The 14083-nt window shown below is 50.2% G+C and overlaps 1 protein-coding gene across 1 annotated transcript; it reads left to right on the forward strand.

Annotated features, from left to right (window-relative positions):
- Positions 1-48: 48 nt before the first annotated feature.
- LOC129709904 (uncharacterized) lies at positions 49-7045 on the forward strand. Its single transcript, XM_055656589.1, has 2 exons — positions 49-568; positions 6636-7045. The coding sequence occupies exons 1-2, from the start codon at positions 269-271 to the stop codon at positions 6984-6986; spliced, it is 651 nt and encodes a 216-aa protein (XP_055512564.1). The 5' UTR covers positions 49-268; the 3' UTR covers positions 6987-7045.
- The last annotated feature ends 7038 nt before the right edge of the window (positions 7046-14083 follow it).

The following is a 14083-nucleotide window of genomic DNA, read 5'->3' on the forward strand; positions in this document are numbered from 1 at the left end:
ACATTCGATTTTCCAGCATCTGCAGTTCCTTCTTAAAACACCCTGTTTCCACCCCGTCTCTCTAAACCAAAATCCGAAATCGGTATTCAAATGAGTTGCAATTGAATGTATAATAAGGGAACATCACAAAGATCTGATGACTGTGATCCACCTCACAAAACACCGATTGTTCCTATTGTTCAGGGCCGCGGGTGTTTGAGAGAGTGTGCACTAGTGTTTCTGAGGCCGCCTTTGACGTCTGATCAGTTTGTTTCCCTTCAGCCTGAGAATGGCCAAACCTGCCTCTGATCTCTTCAACTCTAAGTGTGCGGCCGGTTCGAATGGGTGCAAACCCAAGGATTCCTCCACCTGGTCTCAGATCCGGACAGAAAACATCCCCAACGATTTCACGGGCGGGGCGGGCTGCGACAGTGCCTCGCCTCTCTCGAGAGCCCCCGTGGCCGGCAAACCTCACGCTGAGCTTCTCGCCAGCTCCCCAGCGGCAGCCGTGCTCACCGCCTGCCTCATAGTCCTGCTTTTCATCGGCCTCTTTAACCTCAAGAGAAGCAACATTCGTTCCAGGTTGGAGGTGAGTTATTACAGAACGCGTCGTTCTCGCCGCTGCAGGGTTTGCCCTCGAGGCTACACAAAAATGCTGGAGAAACTCAGCGGGTGCAGCAGCATCTATGGAGCGAACGTTTCGGGCCGAAACCCTTCTTCAGACTAAAACCCTCGAGGCAGCGGCCTCACAGCGTCAGGGACCCCGGGTTCCATCCTGACCTCGGGGATGCTGTCTGTGTGTGTGTGTGTGTGTGTGTGTGTGGGGAGCTTGCCCGGGACCTCGCGGGTTTACTCCGGGGAGCACCGGTTTCCTTCCAGAGAGAGGTGTGTAGGGAGAGAGAACGAATGTATAGAGATGAGGAGTGTAGCGAGGAGAGTGGAGAGGAAGGAGTATATTGAGAGAAGGAGTAAATGCAAGGGCTATACAGAGAGAAGGATAGTAAGTATATAGACATGTAAGTTTGTGTGCTTGGGGAACTCAGGGGTAGATGTATAACAATTTGCGTCGTAGGAGGGGTCCCAGGGAGAGCGCGCAAACTCCACACAGGCAGTACCCGAGGTCGGGATCGAACCCAGTCTGGCGCTGTGAGGAATTGATAGCTTCCTTCTGTTCCTGGCAATAAATAAGACATTTACAAAACATAAGACAAACACAAAATGCTGGAGTAACTCAGCGGGACAGGCAGCATATCTGGAGAGAAGGAATGGGTGGTGTTTCGGGTCGAGACCCTTCTTCAGACTTAAAACTTCAAGGGACAGTGACGAAGTAATTCAGTGCGTCAGACAGCATATCTGGAGGACATGTTCTCCATAGATGCTGCCTGACCCGCTGAGTCACTCCAGCACTTAGTGTCTATCTTCGGTGTAAACCAGCATCTGCAGTTCCTTCCTGCACAGATACAAACCCTTCAGACCCACACAGAACAGCGGCCTTCGATGACGGCAGATCTCAGCGGCACAATTGATGATCACAGCCTGCGCTTGCCCCCACCCCCCCAACCCCCACACTATCCCAGTCCCACCTTCCCCACCTCACCGTTTCCCCGGCCAGTATAGACTCCCGCTTGGCAGGGGTCTTCCCACCGAGGGGCAGAATGAGGTGGGGGTCGCCTCATGCATCAACACGAGCCGCTGGAATGCAGGCAGGGACTCGACCAGTTTCCCCCAGAGTTAACCCCTTAAACACAGACACACAATGCTGGAGTAACTCAGAGTGCCAGGCAGCATCTCTGGAGAGAAGGAATGGGTGATGTTTCGGGTCGAGACCCTCCTTCAGACTGAGTCAGGGAGTGGGGCATCCTGCACAAAATGTCGCTCCGTTTATCCTATATCAATACATTGAGAACGGCATGATTGTATTAATGTCAGCTCTTCTTTGACTGGATAGCATGAAAACAAAAGCTTTTCACCTTGGCACAACGTGATAAACCCAACTACAGTGGTGCAGCGGTAGAGCCAGTGTCCCAGGTTCGATCCTCACTGCCGGTGCTGTCTGCACGGAGTTTTTGCTCGTTCTCCCCATGACCGCGTGGGTTTTCTCCGGGTGCTCCGGTTTCCACCCAAACTCCAAACACGTACAGGGTTTGTAGGTTAATTGGCTTCGGTAAAATTGTAGATGGTCCCTCGTGCGTGTATGAGTGCGCGGGGGGTCGCTGGTCGGCACGGACTCGGTGGGCCGAAGGTCCTGTAACTGCACCGTGTCTAAACTAAACTAAAAACGACGACACAATGCGATACGATAGAACTTTATGTATCCCAGGAGGGAAGTTGTTCTGGCAACAGTCATGAAACACAAGGCACATAGAAACATGAAATTAAAGTCCAGGATTGAGGATGTGCAAAGATTGGGGGGGGGGGGGGGGGTGGGGGGGGGGGGAGAGGGGGAGGGAGGAGGGGGGGAAAGAAGGGGGGGAAGAGGGAGAAGAGGGAGAGGAAGGGGGGGTGAGAGAGAGGGAGGGAGGCGGTAGGGAGAGGGGGGGAAAGAAGGGGGGGGGGGGGGATGGTCGGCACGGACTCGGAAGGAGGGTATTTACGTTGTCTCTGTACTGTACACTGACAATGACAATTAAAATTGAATCTGAATCTGAATCTGAATGAGGGGGGAAGAGGGTAGGGGAGGGGGGCAGGTAGGGGAGGGGGGGGGGAGATGACGGGGGGGGGCAGGGAAGGGCCGAAGTCTACTCCCACCTAATTTCAGAAGGGTTTCTAGTTGCACAGTTGATGGTGATGCTGTTAACATGGTTCAAGTCAAGTCAAGCCAAGTCAATGGCTTTTATTTCTATAGCACATTTAAAAAACAACACTCGTTGGCCAAAGTGCTTTACATTAGTTGAAGGGCTTGTTTGTGGGCTGGGCAGGTTTATACACCTGAGCCCTGCAGTCTGAGTGACTTCCTGGCCTTGGGGGTTGTGTGGGTGGGGGAGCGGCAAGGGAAACAAAGAGCCTCCTTAATCTCATGCAGCTCCGATGTCACTGGTTATCTTTCTCAACTGATTCAGCTTCACTGAGCCGGGCAGGCGGTTGTCAGCAAAGATCCCATAGCTATAGTTGTTTGAGAAGGAACTGCAGATGCTGGAAAATCGAAGGTAGACAAAAAGTGCTGGAGAAACTCAGCGGGAGCAGCAGCATCTATGGAGCGAAGGAAATAGGCAACGTTTCGGGACGAAACCCTTCAGGGTTTCGGCCCGAAACGTTACCTATTTCCTTCCTGAAGGGCTTTGGCCCGAAACGTTACCTATTTCCTTCACTCCATAGCTGAAACCCTTCTCCAGACTGAGAATCAGGGGAGAGGGCGATGAGATATCGAAAGAGGAAACAAAGGAATGGTAGGATATTGGGTATGAATTCCTCATTCAGTAATTCAGATCCAGGGAAGGGCTTGGCAATAGCCAATAGGTGCAGGAGTAGGCCATTCGGCCCTTCGAGCCAGCACCGCCATTCAATGTGATCATGGCTGATCATCCCCAATCAGTACCCTGTTCCTGCCTTCTCCCCATATCCCCTGCCTCAACTATCGTTAAGAGCCCTATCTAGCTCTCTCTTGAAAGCATCCAGAGAACCCGCCTCCACCGCCCTCTGAGGCAGAGAATTCCACAGACTCACCACTCTCTGTGAGGAAAAGTGTTTCCTCGACTACGTTCTAAATGGCTTGCCCCATATTCTTAAACTGTGTGGCCCCTGGTTCTGGACTCCCCCAACATCGGGAACATGTTTCCTGCCTCTAGCGTGTCCAAGCCCTTAACAATCTTGGCGTGGGTGCGCTGACTGGACCTGTACAGTTGCCGTGGCGTGAGTTCTTCCTGCCAATCTCCACCTGCACTATCACACACGTCCTTTCCAATTAGCGTGATGTTTCCAAGTGTATGTGTGTGTTCATGTGGTTATAATGTGTGTACTTGAAGCTTTACAGCTCCACACACAATCTGTTCGAATGCCCTAGTGATGCACAGCGCCAACCAGGTCAAAGCAGACCCCCCAACCCCCCCTCTGCCCAAGGGCTACCCCCACCCCTCACAACACACAAGCTGTCCCACACACAAACACCCCGGGACTGGTTCACAGAGAACATAAAACAACACAATGTGCAGGAAACATAGAAACATAGAAAATAGGTGCAGGAGTAGAGGCCATTCGGCACTTCGAGCCTGCACCGCCATTCAATATGATCATGTCTGATCATTCAACTCATCCTATACCTGCCTTCTCTCCATACCCCCTGATCCCTTTAGCCACAAGGGCCACATCTAACTCCCTCTTAAATATAGCCAATGAACTGTGTGGCCTCAACTACTTTCTGTGGCAGAGAATTCCACAGATTCACCACTCTCTGTGTAAAAAATGATTTTCTCGTCTCGGTCCTAAAAGACGTCCTCCTTATCCTTAAACTGTGACCCCCTGTCCTGGACTTCCCCAACATCGGGAGTAATCTTCCTGCATCTAGCCTGTCCAACCCCTTAAGAATTTAAGGAAGGAACTGTAGACGCTGGTTTAAACCGAAGATAGACATCTTCCCATCAGAACTGCCCCCTCCATCGACTCCTATAAGTCGAGACTTAAAACTCATCTTTACTCTCAAGCCTTTCTTGACGTCCTCTGAGTGAGGGCTATATGTATGTATTTATGTATGTACTTAATCTACGAACCACTGTTGTATAACGTTAGGTAGACAAAAATGCTGGAGAAACTCAGCGGGTGCAGCAGCATCTATGGAGCGAAGGAAATAGGCAATAGGAAATAGGCAACAGTTCCGGGTTTCGGCCCGAAACGTTACCTATTTCCTTCCTGAAGGGTTTCGGCCCGAAACGTTGCCTATTTCCTTCGCTCCATAGTTTCGGGCCAAAGCCCTTCTTCAGACTGTTAGTACCTCCACCAATGTAAAGCACTTTGGCCAACGAGAGTTGTTTCTTAAATGTGCTATAGACACAAAAGTGACTTGACTTGACTTGAAAAAGCCGGAGTAACTCCGCGGGGACAGGCAGCCCACCTCTGGAGAGAAGGAAGGGGTGACGTTTCAGGTTGAGACCCTTCGAGCAGATGCGAAAAAATCGAAGGTAGACAAGAAATCTGGAGAAACTCAACGGGTTAAGCAGCGTCTATGGAGCGAAGGAAATAGGCGGATGGTCTTGGCCCGAAACGTTGCCTCTTTCCTTCGCTCCATAGATGCTGCTGCACCCGCTGAGTTTCTCCAGCATTTTTGTCTACAGCCTATTTTGTAATGTTTTCCAATCTATCACAGCCAACACATTACACTTAAGCCAACAATGACCAGCATGACCATTCTACATTTCCTTGTGCATTGCCCGTTTTGATCTATCGTTTTCACATCTTATCCTTCCATATCTCTACTTTCCTCTCTCCCTGACTCTCAGTCTCAGGAAGGGTCTCAACCCAACCCAACACAGAGTCCTTCCGCTCAGCCAACAATGAACGATTTCCTTTGTACATTGTCTGTTTTGATCTGTCCTTTTCACACCTTAACCTTCCATATCTCTAGTCTCCTTCTCCCAAACCCCCAAGGGGCTTCGGCTTAGAAACGTTGCCTATTTCCTTCGCTCCATAGATGCTGCTGCACCCGCTGAGTTTCTCCAGCACTTTTGTCTGTATACCTTCGATGTTCCAGCATCTGCAGTTCCTTCTTAAATAGTTTGGTTTAGTTTAAGAAGATAGACACAAAATGCTGGAGTAACGAACTCAGCGGGTCAAGAAGCATCTCTGGAGATCACGGAGATGTGAAGTTTCGGGTCTAGCCCCTTCTTCAGGTAATAACGAGCCTACAGTCAGTTGGATACCCATTAAGGAATCAGACACGTCTCCATAGATGCTGCTGCACCCGCTGAGTTTCTCCAACATTTTTGTCTACCTTCGATTTTCCAGCATCTGCAGTTCCTTCTTAAACATGGTTCAATTGGCTCTGACCTTCCTTCCATCGAGGGGATTTATCGCAGTCGCTGCCTCAAAAAGGCTGGCAGTATCATCAAAGACACACACCATCCTGGCCACACACTCATCTCCCTGCTACCTTCAGGTAGAAGGAACAGGAGCCTGAAGACTGCAACAACCAGGTTCAGGAATAGCTACTTCCCCACAGCCACCAGGCTATTAAACCTGGCTCGGTCAAAACTCTGATTATTAATAACCCATTTTCTGTTATTTGCACTTGATCAGTTTATTAATTCATGTGTGTGTATATATTTATATTATGGTATATGGACACACTGATCTGTTTTGGAGTAAATGCCTACTATGTTCTGTGTGCTGAAGCAAAGCAAGAATTTCATTGTCCTATACAGGGACACATAGAAACATAGAAATTAGGTGCAGGAGTAGGCCATTCGGCCCTTCGAACCTGCACCGCCATTCAATATGATCATGGCTGATCATCCAACTCAGTATCCCGTACCTGCCTTCTCTCCGTACCCCCTGATCCCCTTAGCCACAAGGGCCACATCTAACTCCCTCTTAAATATAGCCAACGAACTGGCCTCAACTACCCTCTGTGGCAGAGAGTTCCAGAGATTCACCACTCTCTGTGTGAACATGACAATAAACTCACTTGAACTTGAACCTTCTTGTTTTTTTCTTGTTTTTTTTCTTAGATGCTCTGTAAGAAGTTTACACATTTCAGCTGGAGGTTGTTGGCTTGTGGCAGCAACGCCAATAAGGCTCTATCCGAGAGGGATGTCCACTGCTTGTGCAGAGAGATATTTGCCCAGGAGAAGCTGGCGAAGAGGCTGCGGGTGGTGGAAAGCAAGCTGATGGCGGTGGAAGATATCGTGGTGTATGTTCTGGATCAGCTGAGCGTGCAGCGAGCCGTGCAGCAGCCCCCGCAACACTGCAAGTACACTTGCTGCCAATGTCGAGACGGCTCCAGGTCGGGCTCCCCCTTCACAGAGTACGAGCGAGGGAGCCCCGTGTTACGCACCACCGTGCGGAGATGGGAATATTAACCCCCCCCCCCCCCTCCCCACCCACCCAAACGTTGTTCCAGAATGAATAAAATGTGAACGGAAAATGCGCTGCCCCCCTCCGTCTGTGTGATCTCTGCTGCCTGGAGGCTGATGGAGTTTTTGTTTAGTTCATAAGACATAGAAACATAGAAATTAGGTGCAGGAGTAGGCCATTCGGCCCTTCGAGCCTGCACCGCCATTCAATATGATCATGGCTGATCATCCAACTCAGTATCCCGTACCTGCCTTCTCTCCATACCCCCTGATCCCCTTAGCCACAAGGGCCACATCTAACTCCCTCTTAAATATAGCCAATGAACTGGCCTCAACTACCCTCTGTGGCAGAGAGTTCCAGAGATTCACCACTCTCTGTGTGAAAATGTACATGTATCGGGAAATGACATGTATCGGCCAGGATTCTGCTAGCACGCTGTAACTGCGTTCGAGAGAGGCAATGATATGGCCACCCCTGTCCCACTGTACGAGTTCATTCCAAGAGCTCTCCCCGAGTTTGCCCTGATTCGAACTCGGAGATTTACGGTAATGGCCACTCGTCGGTACTCGGGGCTCTCGTGGACATTTTTTCATCATGTTGAAAAATCTTCACGAGTCTTCCCGTGCTGATCTGCCGTTAGCTCTGTGACGTCCCCGAGCTCCGACGTACCCGCTACGCTCATTCTCCGTGCTTACCACGAGTTTGATTTTTTTTTAAACTCGGGAGAGCTCTTGGAATGATCTCATGGAGCAGAAATAGGCCATTCGGCCCATCAAGTCTACTCCGCCATTCAATCATGGCTGATCTATCTCTCCCTCCTCACCCCATTCTCATGCCTTCTCCCCATAACCCCTGACACCCGTACTAATCAAGAATCTATCTATCTCTGCCTCCATTGACTTGGCTCTCCACAGCCTTCTGTGGCAAATAATTCCATAGATTCACCACCATCTGATTAAATAAATTCCTCCTCATCTCCTTCCCAAAGGAACGTGACATCCTTTAATTCTGAGGCTGTGCCCACTGTTCATAGACTCTCCCACCAGTGGAAACATCCTCTCCACATCCACTCTATCCAGGCCTTTCACTATTCGGTAAGTTTCAATGAGGTGCCCACTCATCCTTCTTAACTCCAGCGAGTACGAGTAATATGTTGACCCAGTAAACATAGATAGTTTAGTAATAATCGTATAAGATAGCCAGTAAAGATACATCAGCCATGATTGAATGGCGGAATAGGGTGATTTCACCAAATGTCAAATGAGCGTAGATCCCCCCTCACGTGACCGAAAAATTTAACTGGAGGACATATGTCAGATCGGTACATGTAAGTGAATGGGGAAAGACGCACTTTCACACCCGTTAAAAACATGGAAAACGGCCGATTTTTGAGCTGAAATTTTCTGTGCCAGTCGGGGTGACCGTGAAGCACAGCGACCTAAATTTTCAGGCAAAAAAAAAGATAGAAAGTGAGGTAATTACAAGAGGGAACTGAAGGTAGAAAGCGGCGGAAGTGAACAGCTGACAATTGCCGTGGAGATTTTAAGATCCAAAATATCGGGAATTATCGCGTTTGCTCGCTGAATTTCATCAAAACTAAGGCATTATTAACTTAGTTTTGATGAAATTCAGCGTTTTCCATGTTTTTAACGGGTGTGAAAGTGGGTGTTTCCCCATTCACTAATATGTACCGAACTGACATATGTCCTCCAGTTAAAAATTTCGGTCACGTGAGGGGGGATCTACGCTCATTTGACCTTTGGTGAAATCACCCTATAGACTTGATGGGCCGAATGGCCTAATTCTGCTCCTATCTGGATGGACAAGGGGCAGAGATGAAAGGGTAGACAAAAATGCTGGAGAAACTCAGCGGGTGCAGCAGCATCTATGGAGCGAAGGAAATAGGCAACGTTTCGGGACGAAACGTTGCCTATTTCCTTCGCTGCATAGATGCTGCTGCACCCGCTGAGTTTCTCCAGCATTTTTGTCTACCTTCGATTTTCCAGCATCAGCAGTTCCTTCTGAAAGAGGACAACAAGAGGTTTAGGTTCATTTTTGTCGCGTTTACCGGAGGGTCACAAAAGAGAACAAAGGGGGTGTCAGGGAAGGAGAAGAGTGAAACGTGACACCAGAGGGAGGGATCTCGGTGGAAAAACGGTCCCAAGGTAACGCGAATGTGATCATCAGGCAGGCCCAGCAGTGCTCTCCTGAGAGCGGACAGCGAATGTAACCTGATGAGATGTGCGGCAGTGTGGCCACACACACACACAGCGCGGCGGCTTTTAGCAACATTCACATCAAAGAAATGCTAACCATGCCTTTGAAAATTACTTCCTTGCTTGGAGTTGGGGCGAGCTGCAATTAAATGAACACACACACACACACTGACACATGCACTGATACACACTGACACACACACACACACTGACCCACATACACACACACGGTGCCACATACACACTGACACACACAGACACACATACACACACTGACACACACAGACCCACACACACACACACACACATACACACACTGACACACACACACACACTGACCCACACACACACACACACACTGACACACACACACTGACACACACTGACACACACACATACACACACAGACCCACACACACACACACACACACACCCACATCCACACACACACACACACACACCACACACACCCACATACACACCACACACACAGACCCACATACACATACGGACACACATAAACCCACATACACACCACACACACACACACACACACACACACACACACACACACACACACACACACACACACACACACACACACACACACACACACACACACACACACACACACGCACACACACACACACACACCCTGAAAGAGGACTGACTGTGTTTGCCGATGGACTTCAGCTGCTGGGGGAAAGGTTGGAGGAGGTGGGGGGAGAGGAGGAAGGGGGGGTGGGGGGGGGGGGGGGGGGGGGAGGGGGGGGGGGGTGAGGGGCCGTCGGAAGGAGGGCAGGCCAGAGGGTCAGCGTACATCCGTGCTGACTGCTCACAAACCACCCCCTCCCTCCTCCCCTCCCCTCCTCCACCTTCTCCCAAGAGTCTGGGGCTTGTTCTTTAAATACCGGACCCTCAGTTGCCTTGGTGACAGCAATGACACTGCAATGAAATTCAAGTCAAGCGGGGCTGATGATATCAGCGGGCAGAGCCGGGGCAGATGAACAGGAGACCGCAGCCAAGCGGAACGCGCAGAGAGAGAGAGAAAGAGTGGGGGTGGGGGGAGAAGGGAAGAGGGAGTGGGGGGAGAGAGGGACAGAACGTGAGGGAGAGCGAGGGAGAGGGGAGAGGGGAGGGAGCGAGATAGCGCGGAGGGAGGGAGAGAGAGAGCGAGATCTAGCCTTTGATCAGCTAGAAGGAATCTCCCATTGATTCCACATTCCTCCCCGTCGCCGGCACCGCTTCCCCCTCCCCTCGTCTCGCCGACCTCCCTTTGTACACCGCCTTCAAAGGCAGCACCAAATGCCTGAGCCTTCAGCTGGCTAAAGTCCAGAGGCTCCGTGCAAATCGCTGCCTGCCACAAAGAGCTGAATGCAAAACCCTCCCTCGGCTGTTGACACTTAAGAGATGAGAGAGAGAGAGAGAGAGCTATCTTTATTTTTTTACTCTAGAGAGATACAGCGCGGAAACAGGCCCTTCGGCCCACCGAGTCCGTGCTGGCCAGCGATCCCCGAACACTAACACTATTAACACGATCCTACACACACACACTAGGGACAATTTACTTTTTTTTTTAACGAAACCAATTAATAACCTAATTGGACGTCTTTGCAGTAAACCGGAGCACCCGGAGAAAACCTACAAACTCCGTACAGACAAGCACCCGTGGTCAGGATCGAACCCGGGTCTGCCGCTGCAAACGCTATGAGGCAGCAACTCTACCGCTGCGCCACCGTGGTCTATAATATACCATATAACTAGTGTGAACGGGTGATAAATGGCCAGCATTGACTCAATGGGCCGAAGGGCCTGTTTCTGAGCAGTATCTTCAAACAATCATTCTCCACAATCTTGTACAAGTGAATGTTTAGCCTGAGATAGACACAAAAATCTGGAGTAACTCAGCGGGACAGGCAGCATCTCTGGAGAGAAACATAGAAAATAGGTGCAGGAGGAGGCCATTCGGCCCTTCGAGCCTGCACCGCCATTTAATATGATCATGGCTGATCATCCAACTCAGTATCCTGTACCTGCCTTCTCTCCATCCAAGTTAGATGTGGCCCCTTGTGGCTAAAGGGATCAGGGGGTATGGAGAGAAGGCAGGGATGGGATACTGAGTTGGATGATCAGCCATGATCATATCGAATGGCGGTGCAGGCTCGAAGGGCCGAATGGCCTCTACTCCTGCACATATTTTCTATGTTTCTATGTGTCCCAGATAGGACAATGAAATTCTTGCTTTGCTTCAGCACAACAGAATATAGTAGACATTACTACAAAAACAGATCAGTGTGTCCATATACCATTATATAAATATATACACACATGAATAAATAAGCTGGGTTACACAGAAAAGCTGGAGAAACTCAGCGGGTGCAGCAGCATCTATGGAGCGAAGGAAATAGGCAACGTTTCGGGCCGACACTCTACTGAATAAATAAGCTGATAGCGGAAAAGTCAGCGGAAAGACAATACATGATTACAATCGAGACATTCACAGCGTAATGATAGATACACGATAAAGGGAATAATGTTTAGCGCAAGGTAAGCCAGCAAAGTCCGATCAAGCATCCGAGGGTCACCAATGAGGTAGATAGTAGTTCAGGACTGCTCTCTAGTTGTGGTGGGATGGTTCAGCTGCCTGTTAATAGCTGGGAAGAAACTGTCCCTGAATCTGGAGGTGTGCGTTTTCACACTTCTGTATCTCTTGCCTGTTGGGGGGAGGGGGGGGGGAGGGGGGTGCGACTGGTCCTTGATGATGCTGCTGGCCTTGCCGAGGCAGCGTGAGGTGTAGATGGAGTCAATGGAAGGGAGAGAATCTCACCACATCACCGTCTATATCTCTCGTTTCCCTTTTCCCCCAGACTCTGTCTGAAGAAGGGTCTCGACCCGAAACGTCACCCATTCCTTGTGTACGAATGAACTGCAGATTTAAACCGAATATAGGCACAAAAAGCTGGAGTAACTCAGCGGAACAGGCAACGTCTCTGCCCCAGAGGGCGGTGGAGGCAGGTTCTCTGGATGCTTTCAAAAGAGGGCTAGATAGGGCTCCTAAATATAGCGGAGTCAGAGGATATGGGGAGAAGCAGGAACGGGGTACTGATTGGGGATGATCAGCCGTGATCACATTGAATGGCGGTGCTGGCTCGAAGGGCCGAATGGCCTACTCCTGCACCATGTCTATCTCTGGAGCCATGCCCTCCCTCCAGAGATGCTGCCTGTCCCGCTGAGCTACTCCAGCACGTTGTGTCTATCACTGGAAGGGATGTAAGGGGTTTGTGTGGTGGTCTGGGCTGCCCACATTTCGCTGCTCTGAACTGTAGACTTTACTTAAACCGAAGGTAGACAAAAATGCTGGAGAAACTCAGCGGGTGCAGCAGCATCTATGGAGCGAAGGGAATAGGTGACGTTTCGGGCCGAAACCCTTCCTCAGACTGATGGAACGATTCCAGCGTCTGCAGTTCCTTCTTGATTACTTAAACCGAGGTTGGACACAAAAAACTAGAGTGCGGATAGATACGTGATAAGGGAATAATGTTTAGTGCCAATTCAATGTGATACTAAATGCTAAATGCTAGGGAGATGCTAAATGCATTTCGTTGTCTCTGTACTGTACACTGACAATGACAATTAAAATTGAATCTGAATCTGGTACTTGTGCATGGTGAAAAAATGTAGATAGCCTTCGCTCCTTCGCTGTCGGATTCGCTGTCGGATGGAATAGACTAATCAACGGGGCAGCAGCACAGAGAAAGGCTCAACGTGAGCAAACCCTAGGAAGGAAATAGCAGTTTCGGAATAATACGTGGGTCCAGCTGTGGAAGGTAGACAAAAAGTGCTCTGGAGCCAAAGGGTAGTTGAGGCCAGTCAGGCGGGATGCCCTTGCAGCATCTATGGAGAGAAGGCAGGTAGGAACTAGGCAACGAATGGCGGTTCGGGCCGAAACCCTTCCTACTCCTGAAGGAAATTTCTAGGTTTCTAACGTTTCGGAAATAGTTTTCGAAAACCCTTCAGGAAGGAGGAAATTTCGGGTAACGTTAGGTCGTTTCGGGCCGAAACCCAAGGGGTTTCGGCCCGAAACGTTGCCTATTTCCTTCGCTCCATAGATGCTGCTGCACCCGCTGAGTTTCTCCAGCATTTTTGTCTACCTTCGATTTTCCAGCATCTGCAGTTCCTTCTTAAACAAAGTACATGTGGATCCTGCCACTCACTAATCCTTGCAATTCCACAAGGGGGGTGGGGGGGGGGGGGGGGGGGGGGGGGGTGAGATGAGATGACAGCGAGTCCTCCCTCAGAATGGCAATGAACAGGTCTGCTCTCCATTCGTACCCAGGGCCGGATGAGTGATGTATTCAGTCGAGCTTGCAAACAAAAGATTGCAACATTTCAGTCCCGGGACCCGAGCAAGCTGCGCGCCTTTGTTCCCTGCCAGCCACCAATTATGTACATAGTCGTTACCTTGCAAACACATAAATACTTGGTGATGGCCAAAACTACTTCAAAAATGAAAAGATGTGTGTGTGTGTGTGTGTGTGTGTGTGTGTGGGGGAATAAACCCACACTCAGCCGCGGCTGAATCCCCCAATATATTTTTGCAACTTCTCAAGTCTTGTATCTCTAAAATGGGTAAACAGACAGAGGAGGGAGGCAGGCTTGTCCCGGGCCTGACCTGGGTGACATTAGGAGCGGGGACGACAGCTGTGACTGAGAAGGCAACCCCTTATCCCTCACGCTGACAGGCAGCTTTGGACGGGTTCCACGCCTCCCCGCCCCCCCCCTCCCCGTGTCATTCTGAAGAAAGAGCCTTCACATCATTCACCAGTCTCCGCGCCGGCGATGTGAACCAACGCGGAGTGAATGGACGTTGGCCCGGGCCAGAGGCG

This window comes from Leucoraja erinacea, chromosome 26 (assembly GCF_028641065.1).
Source record: "Leucoraja erinacea ecotype New England chromosome 26, Leri_hhj_1, whole genome shotgun sequence".
Lineage (NCBI taxonomy): Eukaryota > Metazoa > Chordata > Chondrichthyes > Rajiformes > Rajidae > Leucoraja > Leucoraja erinaceus.